The sequence below is a fragment of the Macaca thibetana genome, chromosome 9 (genome assembly GCF_024542745.1).
Source record: "Macaca thibetana thibetana isolate TM-01 chromosome 9, ASM2454274v1, whole genome shotgun sequence".
Taxonomy (NCBI): domain Eukaryota; kingdom Metazoa; phylum Chordata; class Mammalia; order Primates; family Cercopithecidae; genus Macaca; species Macaca thibetana.
The window spans coordinates 118,268,396-118,282,065 of NC_065586.1; the positions used below are offsets into that span (position 1 = coordinate 118,268,396).

Below are 13,670 nucleotides of genomic sequence, written 5' to 3' on the forward strand. Positions count from 1 at the left end.
TCTTGATGGTGCAGTGCTGGGGGCCTGGTGAGGAAGCTGGGTTCCCAGGGCTGTATCCGGGGCCGTGCCCAGGGCCCGCCAGGCTGATCTGAACTCTCATTCTTCTTTGCTGCTCAGTTGTGTGACCTCCTTTTGTTTTCCACAGTGATAAACAGATGCTTCAGGTACCTTGATCTGTTGTTGTGCAAGTGCGGATCTTACCTTCTCCCCATAGACAAAAGCTAAGCCCTTTGGTATTAATGAGTGTTTGTAAGAAGTCAATATCTTCTGTTGTGTTTGCATGAATTTTTTCCTCGTGAAATTTAATAGTAGACTGGGTTTGGCTTGTTGGATCTCATCAAAAGCAGCTATGATGTTACTTTTAAACTCTTTGATTCCCTGGAGGCTTTGTAGCTGGTTGGAGAAGCCAAGATCTTTGCGGGGGTGGAGAGGGCAAGGGGATCTTTGGTGCTGATGAAGTAAGTCACTGACAAACTAGTTGTAAAAGCATCGATATATATTTTCTAAAGTGAACTCACCAAATAGCTCTTTCTTCAGGTCCCAACGGATAGTGGAGGGATGGGTTTGGTTCCTGGTGCTCTCTGCCAGCTGGCTGGTGGTCTTTAGAAGATGGTGGCCTCTACTGGGGTCCCTGGTTCTTTGGTCCTTGTGGAAGCTCAGCAGTCTGAGCATCTCTCAGCATTGGGTTGCACGGCTTGGTGACACGGTGCAGCTTTGTGCCCACACTGTCTGTAGTCACCTGCCAGGTCACCCTGATTTCGTATCTTCACCAGATTTGCTTGCTGGGATCATTTGTGCCATTCAGCCACTCTAAGTGTCCACCCTCTTGATAATTAACCCCCTTGTTGCAAATGAATAAATCAATATTTTGGTCTGTTTAACCCTTCCAAAATGGGACTCAGCCCAACTGCTTCTACTGCTGCCAAGCTAGCTGTCCTCCGAGGCAAGGCTGGGCTCAGGACCGTGGGCCCGTGGGCATCTTGAGCATAGGTGGAGCTGGCTTAGTACTCGGGGAAGCCTTGTTCTTTCTGGCATAAAATTGAGTCACCGGTGGAAGCAGGGTGATGGGGAGGGCTGTCTGTTGGTTCTTCCTTGTCTTCTTTTTATTTTTTTAAGAGACAGGGTCTTGCTCTACCACCTAGACTGGGGTGCATTGGCACAGTCACAGCTCACTGCAGCTTCAAACTTCTGGGCTCAAGTGATCCTCCTATCTCACCCTCCCTAGTAGCTGAGACCACAGGCATGTGCCATAGTAATTTTTTATTTTTATTTTTTATAGAAATAGGGCCTCACCGTGTTGCCCAGGCTGGTCTCAAATGCCTGACATCAAGCGATCCTCCCACCTGGGTCTCCCAAAGCACTGGGATTAGAGGCATGAGCCACCACACCTGGCCTGTTGGTTCCCCTTCGGCCCAGGCCAAGGCGTGGCCAGTGACCTCTCCTTGTTAGTGGACAGAGTTTCTCCACAAGGATTTTTGGTCCAGTTCTGGGTGAAGAGTCTTCCTTGGAAACAGACTTTCCTGCAGACCAGCGAGGGCCATTTTCACTGTGTCAGGGTTGGTGGCTATGCTTTGTGTCTTGGTCTGATGCACCCTCTGCCTGGCCAGCTTGCTGGCTTCCTTCATTCACTCCATTCACCCACTCAACACGTGTTAATTCCCGGCCCTCCACTGAGAGGCTTGGAGATACTGTGATAAACAAGGCCGGCTGCCCTCCTGTGTTTTGAGCTCAGTAGAAAAGATAGATAGTAAACACTACTAGAATTAGTCTGTACTTACAAGTTATGAGAGGCGCTGAGAAAGCAGGACAGTGGAGAGGATGATGGAGTGGGATCATGTGGGTGAGTTGGCACATGGCATTGAACATGCAGAATGCCCTTCTCTCTCTATTTGAATCACCACCTAATAATGAATGCGTGCGGAAGTTCATCCAGAGTCCGCTGTGTGTGTATTTGCCACTAAGGCGAGAAGCGTGTATTTCCAGTAGAGCCGAGTTCAAAGAATACATCATTTGTGTGCAATCAGAGCTAGTGATAAGATTCACCCTTCGGAATCATGACTGAGAAAATGGCTTTCCTCTCATCTGTGCCTGCACAGCTTAATTGAGCAGCGAGCTGGAACCCAGTGGCTCTGGGTACGAAGGCCACACTTGCTCAGCAGAACTGACTCTGGGCCCCATTCTAACCTGTGCTTCTCCCTCTGTCATCAGGAGTTCCGATTCTGAAGAGGCATTTGAGACCCCGGAGTCAACGACCCCTGTCAAAGCTCCGCCAGCTCCACCCCCACCACCCCCCGAAGTCATCCCAGAACCCGAGGTCAGCGCACAGCCACCCCCGGAAGAACCAGGTAACCAAGGCCAGGGAGGTCCCCAGACAGCCCTGCGGCTGTGAGCCCTGGGGGAGATTTGCAGCACTTCCCCCTGGGTCAGGCTGGAGGCGAGCACCGAGTTGGCCTCTTGGCTTTGAGTTGTGCTTGATGTGGCTTTTGTAGTTTTCTTGAAAACGAAGGGTGAACAGATACATTGGATTATTCTCCATTTGTTTTGAGGAATTTTAGGGGAGGCCTCTGGGGAGATTGGGTTTGGAGGAGGGCAGTGGGTCTTGAAAGTTCACAGCACTGTCTTGGATTCTAGCACTTGGCACCTCGCTCTTGTGAGAACGTGAGTTCTGGACAGGCCTGTGAATCTACATGTGTATTTCCAGCACTAGGCTTGGGGAAGGAAGGTAGCCAGTGGGCGAGGATAGAGGTAGACATTCACAGCACATCATGGTGGTTTCTTTATTCCTCATGAATCTCGTTGTCGCCTGATTTCTTATCACTTTCCCACATCTTTCTCCCTTAGCGTGAGTGAAAACACCTTTATGTTCCTTTTAGACAGGTGGTTAGTGCACAGATGGAATAGATCTCATCCCCCCCCACCCCTGTGGTGTATTCTGCACCTCCCAGTTACACCAGCACAGAGAACCACCTCTCACATGGAAGATTCATAGGAGCCTGGAAGAGATGGGGCCTGCCAGAAATGGCCCCACAGGCTGGCCAGGGGGCCGGGGGGTCCTTAGACCTGGACAGCTCTGGGCCCTACACCTTAGAGGACCCCACTCTGGCCTTCCTTGGGCCTCTGGAGGCCCACAGCCCTCCCGTGTGATTAGGAGTCTGCAGGGCCAAACCCCTTCTACCCCTTCTAGGCCACACGCTGGATACCTGAGAGTGGCCACTGCCTGCCAGGGGCCCCCTTGTCCCCTTCTCTAGCTCTTCCTCCCGAGGGCAAACTGTACCTGAGAAGGAGCCAAGAATGGGGCTGGGTGCCTCCAGTATGCTCTTGCCCTGGCTGGGAGCCAGGTAAACTGTACAATAAAATAACATTTTGACCTTGATGTTGGTTTTAGAAAGAAATGGGTGGAATTCTTTTTATCCGCCGTGGGTTCAAGTAGCCCATTGTTTTGGAAAGGATGTACACTCCCGGGGCTTTGTTCCTAAACCAGCAAGCCCCGGTGCTGGGACAAGGGGGCAGGACAGTTTTCATGAGAGCTGATGCCTTTGCTGGAGTCTGCCGAATACTGCTCCCATGTCCCCATCTTTGACAGCTCATCAGTCTGCAGCGGTGTCTGGATTTTGCTGAGTCAGTGTAGACGCCAGGCTCTGGGAGGATAGTGACTGGTATTTCTTTGATTCGAAAGTAGAGAAGAGCCAGGAGGGCTGTCTGTAGTTCTCAGAGAGTCATTTGCATCTCTTCCTTTATTTTGTATGATAAAGCATATAAAACTGTTATTTCCCATAATATTTTTAAAAACTTACCCGTAAGTTTTAATGGAAAGTGGCTGGATGACAAACACATTGTAATCTCTAGGTCAAATACGTGATGAAGAATAAACTATTCTGGCCGAGGTGGGCAGATCACGAGGTCAGGAGATCGAGACCATCCTGGCTAACATGGTGAAACCCCGTCTTCATTTAAAATACAAAAAATTAGCCAGGCATGGTGGTGGGCACGTGTAGTCCCAGCTACTCAGGAGGCTAAGGCAGGAGAATGGCGTGAATCCAGGAGGCGGAGCTTGCAGTGAGCCAAGATTGCACCACTGCACTCCAGCCTGGGTGACAGAGTGAGTCCATCTCAAAAAAAAAAAAAAAAAAAAGAATAAAGTATTCTTGGCTGGGCGTGGTGACTCACGCCTGTAATGCCAGCACTCTGGGAGGCCAAGGAGGGTGGATCACCCGAGGTCAGGGATTCGAGACCAGCCTGGCCAACATAGTGAAACCCCGTCTCTACTAAAAATACAAAAATTAGGCCGGCGTGGTGCCGCACACCTGTAGTCCCAACTACTCAGGAGGCTGAGACAGGAGAATGGCTTGAACCTGGGGGAGGTTGCAGTGAGCTGAGACCACACCACTACACTCCAGCCTGGGTGACAGAGCCAGACTCTGTCTCAAAAATAATAAACAAACAGTTTAGAAGAAAATGATAGCATGTTATAGGGCGTGTTTCATCCCTAGCACCAAGGAGTGTGCGGAGAGGCGGGTGCGTCTTTTGGGATTCCCAGTCTGATGTCCTGCCAACTCTGGGAGAACAGGACGCCACTCTGTTCTCTTCTTTGGTCCTGTCCTTCTTCCTTCTGCCTAACTTCCTTTCAACAAAGCAAAGAACAATCTCCATTCTTAAAAACGAACACGCACAACACCGACCTCTTTCTTAGATGGCAGTTACTAAAAGAATGAGCATTATTGAGGATTAAGAGATAACCTCCACCAGGGAAGGGGATGGAAACGCTAATTGCTGCGGAGTCACAGCCCCTCAGAACCTTGGATTACACCAGTTGGAGTGTTTGAACGGGGACTTTATGTTTCTCCTCCTTTGAAAACGGCCGCGAGGCTGGCTGTGTAGGGATTGTACACTCAGGAGACTTACGGCTGGAACTGTGTCTGCTGAAAGGCCCCCTAGCTTGGGCTGTACAAAGATCCATTTGATTTGCTGCCCTGGTTAGAAAACTGCCTCCCAGGCGGAGGGTCCCCTCGTCCATTCTATAGACCAGCATGGGGCATTACGAAGGCGTGGGAAGGCAGCTGTGCTTGCTAGTGTAGGTGGCTGTAGGAGAAGAAAGATTCGTTCTGTGAACCACAGGAAAGAAGGGCACTAGGGGAAAATCTATTGTTTACTTTCCTCTACACAGTGCCCGGGATGTTGCGAAAGGTGCTGCAGGAACCACGTGAATTAATACACGAGACCTTTGGCTGTGAATAAAGACGGTTTTTCCTCCTGGCAACCTACATTTTATAAAGCACTCACTTGCCCTACATTGGGTCCTACCAGCGTGTCTGGGCTCCCTGCGATGGAAGATGTGTGGACTGGAGCAGTCCTGCCAGCCTGTCCTGAGGGCTGTAGCCTGGACCACAATCCTGAGGCAGAAGATGGGGCAAAGGATTGCACCTGCTGCTAGCTGGGGTGGGCCAGGACTCAGCTCATCTGAGCGCAGTTGCCTTATCTGTAAAATGAAGAGGGTGATCTGTGGGACCCTTCAGATCTTTCCAGCTCTGGCCTCCCGAGGTCCTGTGAACGGAATGGTTGGCTGATGTACAGTGACCGTGTTATTAGAACTCAGAATCGGCCACTGAGGGACATAATTACATGTCATATAATTACATAATAGCTCCCATTCAAGCATTTGCCTTGTCGGGGCTGTGCTAGGTCCTCCGAGTGTTTCATCTCCCACTCAGGTGAGGGAGGATCAGCTGTGTGCACACAGCATCCCTGTATAGTGGATGTCTTCTCCTTATTCCCCAGTGACACGTGGAGGTTACGAACCTCATGCGCCATCTCACAGCAGATAAGGGGCTCTGGTGTCAGAACCCAGGCCTGCCCACCTTCAAGCCCGGTTCCCTTCCATTTGGAGCCAGAGTGCTGTCTGTGTAGGTGCAGTGAGCTGGTGCCTTTGTGCGCCTAGCCTGGGGTAGGCCCTTAGTAGGTGCTGAGTGAAAGCTGTTGCTGGACCTGCTGTTGCTCATGTGTGCTGGGGCAGTCCTGCCAGCCTGTCCTGAGTGCTGCAGCTGGGGCAGTCCTGCCAGCCTGTCCTGAGTGCTGCAGCTTGGGACACACCCCCGAGGCAGAGGATGGGGCAAAGGATTGCGAGTCAGTGGGTGATCAGTGGGGGCGACATGGCAGGAGAGTTGAGGTGGATCCATTCTGACAGTTGCCCACCTGCCCATCAGGGACATTGTTCAGCATTGGAGAATGCAGCCTCTTTACTCATTCTTGCTAGGAGATTGCCAAGACCAGAGAAAGGCTTATGTTGGGGCCTTGGAGGTAACGGGGGCCTCCCTGTGCCCTGCGTGCCTACACCTTTCCTCTGTCTCTGGGGACATGGTCCTACCAGGCACTGATTGTGGCACTTCACCTGGGGGCTCGAGCCATTGAGCCAGGAGTATACAGGTTCACAGCCACCCGATCCAAGTGCCAGTGTCCTCGCCAGGCACTGATTGTGCTCCAAGTGGCTGTTTGTGGACAGCTGTCCTCACATTGACTTGGAATGGAGCTCAGTGCCCAACCTGGCTGCAGAGCACACAGTGGCTTCCATTTTCTTTGGACCCGCCACTGGTTTTTGTACACACTGTCACCTGCTTTCATCTCCAAGGAGGCCACATGTGGGTGCTCCCTGTAGCCACGGGAGACTTCCTGGCATGGGGTAGGGCATCCTAGAACCCAGCTGAGGCCCTTCCTAGCCTGGGGCAGGGGCACAGGGATGGATGCCACTATGGCGTGTGAAGAGCAGGGGGCTGTGGTTGCCTTTTCCTGGCACCTGCTATGCCCTGGGCCAGGTGCTTACAGACTCTCCCTCTTCACCCGCACAAGAATTCCCTGTGACAGCTGGTGACAACACACTGTCTTAGGTCCGATCATGCGGCTATCACTACGTAACCATAGACCGGGTACCTGTTAGGAACAGAAATGTATTGCTCGCAGTTCTGGAGGCTGGGAAGTCCAAGCTCAGGGCACTGGCAGATTTGGTGTCTAGTGAGGACCTGCTTTCTGTTCATAGACGGCACCTCCTCCCTGTGTCCTGACATGGTGGAAGGACATACAGTCTTCCTCAGTCCTCTTTTGTAAGGGCACTAATCCCACTCTTGAGGATACTGCCCCCATGAGCTCATCACCTCCCAAAGGCCCCACCTCCTGATACCATCACCTTATATGAGGATTTCAATATAGGAATTTTGGGGACACACACATTTGGACCAGAGCCACAGCGAGCTGAGGGCTGAGCCTTTTCAGGCCTGGGTCTGGCTGCCACAGGCACTCAGGCCCTCTTGAGCTGGCTGCTCCCTCTTCACCATGTGAGTGTTTCATGTGCCCAGGACCAGGGAACAGGTGAGACCACTGGAGATTTTGATGCAGTCCAGGCAGAGGCTGGCACTGCACCTGGAGGCCCTGGCCATTGAGCCAGGGGTATATGGGTTCACAACCACCAGATCCAAGCCCCGCTCATCCCAGGCTGGAAGGACAATGGAGAGTTTGGGGCCTGCATAGAGCCAGGTGAGGAAATATGAGAGGACAGCGACCTCACCTGCCCACAGTGGTCACATCTACAGTGAGAGGACGGCGACCTCACCTGCCCACAGTGGCCACATCTGCAGTGAGAGGACGGCGACCTCACCTGCCCACAGTGGCCACATCTGCAGTGAGAGGACGGCCACCTCACCTGCCCACAGTGGCCACATCTGCAGTGAGAGGACGGCGACCTCACCTGCCCACAGTGGCCACATCTGCAGTGAGAGGACGGCCACCTCACCTGCCCACAGTGGCCACATCTGCAGTGAGAGGACGGCGACCTCACCTGCCCACAGTGGCCACATCTGCAGTGAGAGGACGGCCACCTCACCTGCCCACAGTGGCCACATCTGCAGTGAGAGGACGGCCACCTCACCTGCCCACAGTGGCCACGTCTGCAGTGAGAGGACGGCCACCTCACCTGCCCACAGTGGCCACGTCTGCAGTGAGAGGACGGCGACCTCACCTGCCCACAGTGGCCACGTCTACACTGAGAGGACGGTGACCTCATCTCCCCAGGGTGGCCACATCTACACTGAAAGGATGGTCACTTCACCTGCCCACCGTGACTGTGTTCACATGGGGAGGATGGCGACCTCATGTGTCCTGTGCAGCTTGGATGGAGACACCAACAACCTGGCAGGGCCCCAACCCTCTGGACGCACATTCACTTCCCATAATGACCTCGCTGGAGGGGCTTGACTGCACTCCACATCCACACAGGCACAGTGGGCCATGGATGGAGCCTGGGATGCTCGGGGCTCCCACAGACCCCAGGCTGGTTGCTCAGCCCATTATCCTCCCAGGAAGACAGGGGTATAACCAAGCCCCACAGGTGATGTCCTGTTACAGATGACATTTGATAATAATAATAGAAAAATAGTAACATTGTGGGGGGGTGGTACTAGAGACAGTGACATCAAGGCACAGCAAGGTTAAGGAACTTTGGCCAAGGTCACCAAGCTGATTAGTGGGAAAGCCAAGGTTTCAGCCGCTTTTTATCTGACTCTGGACTCTTTGAAACTGACCTCTTTTGAATCTGACATGATGTTAGTGGTCTGTCTGCTTGCTGTCTTCTTCAGCTTTTAAAGAAAGCACTTTTCCAGAGTGTCCCGTTTCATGCCTGCTTGTAAAGGATGAGGAGTGGCCCCAGGTCACAGCTGGTGTTATTTCCCCCATTGCCCTCTCTCTCCGCCTTCAAATGAGCAGTTAAGTCAGTAAACTGGCAGAGCACTTGTGCTGGTGCTGGGGCCCTGCCTGGGGGACTGTGGCCCTTTGGTAGGCAGCCCACCAGGGAGGAGCCCCAGGAGGACAACAGGTGGGGACGTGGCAAGAAAGCTGCTCATCTCTGGCTGACATGAGAGAAGTGACAATCAGCAAAGCAGGACAGACAGGTACATGTGGGCTGGGCACGGTGGCCTGTGCCTCTGATCTCAGCACTTTGGAAGGCTGAGTTGGGAGGATCACTGGAGCCCAGGAGTTTGAGACCAGCCTGGGCAGCATAGCAAGACTGCATCTCTACAAAAAATTTAAAAACTAGCCGGGTGTGGTGTCACGAGTTTGGCTGGCTGCTTAGGAGGGTGAGGCAAGAGGGTCACTTGAGCCTGGGAGTTCGAGGTTGCAGTGACCTATGATAACGCCACTGCACTACAGCCTGGGTGACAGAGCGAGACCCTGGCTCTTAAAAAAAAAAAGAAAGAAAAAGTGACACGTGGCGTGCTCTAGGTGGAGCCAGGACCAGCCCGGGGTTGCTGAAGTCCCAGCTGTCTGAACCGCCCCCACAGCACAGTGGGGCTGTCACTGCAACCGTGCTCCTGGGTGTCTTCTTCTTACCCCACCGAGCAAAGCCTTCCCTTAGGTTCTCCCCATCCTGACCATGGCTCTGTCACTTAGATGCTCACAAGGCGGACTCTGCTGGGAACAGTTTGGTTTATGTAAAGAGAATTTAATTTCTTCATCACTAAGTGATGGTCACATGGTCGGTAACTGTCTCTCCCCACAATGCCTTGACGGCACTTTTCCCTCTTGGTTTCTGGGAATTGAACAGGAGTTTGACCTCAGGAAGCAGAGGAGCACAGACCCACCCAGTGGGGGTTCTGGGGTCTCTGTGAGATCCTGAACCCCTGCTGGGCTGAGGACAGAAGGCAGCCACGGCACGGGCCTCCTGCTCTCTTGCTGGTCAGTTTTGGGTTTGGTTTCTTGAGCTGTCTGTTTTGGACCACATCAGAGGAGGGTGGGCACCACAGGACAGCCTCTGCCTGGCGCTTCTGCAGCCCTGATGCCTCACGCCTCTGAGGTAAAACCCCCACAGGAAATTGGAGCTCAAAGGCCCATCTGAGCTTATCCTCAAAGCCCACTCATTTTTGTGGCCAAATACGAAAGCGTTGCCCACCGGAGGTTTAAGAATGAGGATAGACCCAGATAGAAGCAGATGAGGTGAGACAGCCCAGTTCTAGACTTCCTGATCAGGAGATGCAGCTGCGGCACCTGTTACGATGGGGCCCGAGCCCCACCCCCGCCCCTTGGAAGGTACCCCCGCTCTGCAGAGGAAGGAGGCAGATGGAGGCGGAGCCTGGGGTTTTAATGAGTGTCTCAGGTGTGTCTTAGGCTAGACAAATTTGGGAAATATTAAATTCATCATGGACTTGCTCTGAGCTGCCCACAGCAACCAGCAAACTGCCACACAAAGACCAAGTACTGCTTTATCTATATCTCGTTAGCCTACTTAAAATGGAGACCTTTTCCCAGAATAAATATTACTAATTGAAGATTACTATTCATGTACTTAGAAGATAGAAAGCCATGCTCCCTGTGTAGGAGACCATCTACCCGTGATGTGTCAGCTTAAGAGAAGAGTCTGTGAGTGCCTGGGCACACCTCTGGCCCTCTGGGCGCCAAGGATCCCTGCCCAGAGCGAACTCACGGCAGGACAGGGGAAGGAGGGAAGGATGGAGAAGCACCAGTGTGGGGGTTGGCAGCAAGTGCTTCTGTGAGAAATAGTCCAGCAAGGCTAAGAGTGTGGCCTTTGGAGAAGGTAGGGTGACATCAGCTGGGTGATGTCGGCTGCCCTGTCCTAGCGTTCTCCTTTTCCTGGGAGCCTCCTATCATTTCTAACACATTTGTTTTCCCTCAACCTGGGCATTTTATTTGCCCAGCACTGGTGCTATGTCTGAATTGTGGCCTCCAACATTTGTATGCTGAAGCCTCAACCCCCAATGTGATTATTTGCAGGGAGGACGTTTAAGGAGACAGTTAAGGTTGAATGGGTTCATGCGGGTGGGGCCCTAATCCCATGGGGACCAGTGTTCCTATACGAAGAGAAAGAGACCAGGAGTGCGCACAGAGAAAAGGCCATCTGCAAACCAAGGAGAGAGGCCCCAGGATAGAAAAACCCACTGGCGCCTTGGCCTTGGCCTTCCAGCCTCCAGCACCGTGAGAAATACATTTCTGTGGTTTAAGCCGCCCAGTCTGTGGTCCTTGGTGATGGCCGCCCAGCAGGCTCATGTAACTGGGATACCCTAGTGACCCTTTTCATCTGATGAACTGCGGGTGCTGACTTTGTTACCAGACTGAGCCAGAAACCTGGAGCCCGTGTGCAAGGCACTGTTCTCTAGGGCATTGCCCAGATCTGTGCCAGTGGAGACAGGAGGTGAAGGAAGTGTCGTGTGTGTATTCATCTGGGGTCCTGTCCTTCCTTACCTCTGTGACCACAGTGCACCCCACAGTGGCTGACATATAGAAGGCACCCCAGGTTATTTGTGGAATGAACAAATGAATCACACAGTTGATTGCATCTGCATCTGTCTTCACGCAGATATGCTGTGTGGATGTTTAGAAATCCAGCAGGGGAGCAGGGAGGCTGGGTGTGGTGGCTCACGTGAGCCTGTAATCTCAGCACTTTGGTAGGCTAAGGCAGGCGGATCACTTGAGGTCAGGAGTTGGAGACCAACCTGGCCAACATAGTGAAACCCATCTCTACTAAAAATAGAAAAATTAGCCAGGCATGTTGGCACATACCTATAATCCCAGCTACTCAGCAGGCTGAAGCAGGAGAATCACTTGAACCTGGGAGGTGGAGGTTGCAGTAAGCTGAGATTTTGTACCATTGCACTCCAGCCTGGGTGATGGAGTGAGACTGTTTCAAAAAAAAGAAAAGAAAATCCAGTAGGTGAGCAGGGAGGATTTGGAACCCAGTTGGACCACAGGGGCCATTCCAGCCCTGTGAGGGACCCCGTGGAGCAGCCTGCTCTGGTGACCAACACAATAAGACAGCCATTCCCAATCAGGGAGGATTTTGCCCCCACCAAGGGTACATGGCAATGTCTGGAGACAGTGTTGGTTGTCACAACTGGGGTAGGGCATGGGGCCTACTGGCATCCAGTGTGTGGGGGCCAGGGATGCTGCTAAGCATCCTACAGGGCATGGGACAGCCCCCAGGATGGAAACCTGACTGCCCCCAAACGTCCATAATGCCAAGGATAAGAAACCCTACAGCAAGATTAAGTTTCCTGGTTCATGATGAGCTAATGAGAGCATGTCAGTTCTAAAGAGGAAAGCCATGCTAAGCAGGCAGGGAGCTCTTTCTTCTGGAGGAAGCAATGAGCAGATGGTTAAGCTCATTGTTGCGTGATAACTGCTGACATTTGAAGGGCCTCGGAAGGCTTCCTTCTGCAGGCTGCAGAGGCACGTGTAACAGCCTGAGACGGAGGTTAGTTTTTGTGGGCCTTGCTTTAGAAATGATGGGATAGGCCGAGGCTCCTCCTTCTTCCTGCCAAGGCCCATTTGAAAGCACCTGGTCCCCCTCAGCATCCCCTGGTCCTCTGTGCCCTCCGTGTATCCAGCGGCAATTACGGAGCAGGAAGAGGAGGTCGCTGCTGGTGGGAGGATGTGGTACGTGAGAGTACTAGGGCCTAGAGGAAACAGTGAGTTGGTTTTAGAAAGAAGGGAGGCAGCACCTTTTGAAATGAGAAGGAAGCAGGAGTGTTTGGAGAAACCATTTGGGAGAAAGAGCTCCGTATTTAGGGCATCTGCTCCAGGTAGGCCCTGGGTGGAGAGGAGGGGAGTGAGAGGCTTGAAACCAGGACTGGCTCATAGACGTGCTTCCAAATGATGTTTTCAATCCAAGCGTTTCTTGATCCTGTAAGAGAAAGTGTGACCAGTCAAGCGGGAAACAGAGCTAAGGCCGGTTCCTAAACTCAAGAAGCTTGAGGTTTTCTTGTGCTGTGAGCTGAGTTCTCTGCCAGGTACTCCAGGAGAAAGGTGCTTATGAGCAAAGCTTGGCAAGCACTGCGCAAAATACTCATTGCCCAGAGATTTGCAGTCGGGAGCATGAATTGCTCTGAGAAAATCAACAGGAAGAGACCAGTTCAGGGGTTAATTGTGCATTTCCCAAACCTTGTTTGTTTGTTGGGGTGAGAGATAAGGCTCCCAGATTTAGCAAATGAAAATACAGGGTGCCCATTAAATCTAAATCTTAGGTAAACAAAGAATCATTGAGACATGGGACATACTTACATTTAAAAAATGTTGATTTATCTGAAATTCAAATCCAGCTGAGCATCCTGTCCTTTGTCTGGCAACCATGCCAGTGGCGGAAGGGGACTGGGGGCACGTAACACCTGTCATGAGGCACACACCCAGGTCTTACCTGTGCCAGCTCCGTTTATTCCTCATTCTGCATCCTCCTAGTACTTCGGCCTGCAGACCGCTTTATCGTGTTTGCCCCCTTGTCCAATGACACACTTTTAGTTTTCTGGCAAATCTTTTTCTGGCATCCGTGACTGCCTGGAGCAGCTGTGAACTCAGAAATACATGAAAGATGCCGCTGGGTGCCAGCAGATCCCTGAGTAGCCGAGCCAAAGCTGGGACTGGCCGGATCCCCATGGGCAGTAGGGTGGTGGGACCTTAGAGCGTCATTTGGCCAACATTTGCAGCATCTGCAGCGTGTTTGGGAAATAGGAGCGACCTCCTTGGCTGGCAGTGGCTGATGAGTAGAAAAGCTGAGAGGAGGCAGCTGGGAGAGCCGTGAGAATAGGCAACAGCAGGGCCAAGGATAGGCAGGCAGGACTGAAGGAGAGGTTACAGCTGATGGCTGGAGCGGCAGGTGGCAGACAGCAAGTGCCACTACAGGTGCT

General features: G+C 52.5%; 1 protein-coding gene and 1 long non-coding RNA gene across 22 annotated transcripts in view; one reads left to right on the top strand and one right to left on the bottom strand.

Moving 5' to 3' along the window:
• Positions 1–13,670, top strand: part of TACC2 (transforming acidic coiled-coil containing protein 2) — a 258,151-nt gene that overhangs the window by 198,728 nt on the left and 45,753 nt on the right. For all 21 annotated transcript variants that reach the window (XM_050804563.1, XM_050804557.1, XM_050804568.1 and 18 more), the window contains one exon: positions 2,209–2,345. In XM_050804563.1, the coding sequence (XP_050660520.1) occupies positions 2,209–2,345 (137 nt within the window). The remainder of the gene's footprint in view (positions 1–2,208; positions 2,346–13,670) is intronic.
• On the bottom strand, positions 7,674–8,053 carry LOC126962905 (uncharacterized). Its single transcript, XR_007728858.1, has 3 exons — positions 7,998–8,053; positions 7,818–7,907; positions 7,674–7,772 (listed from the first exon to the last, which is right to left on the bottom strand). It is a non-coding gene; the product is annotated as an uncharacterized LOC126962905 (long non-coding RNA).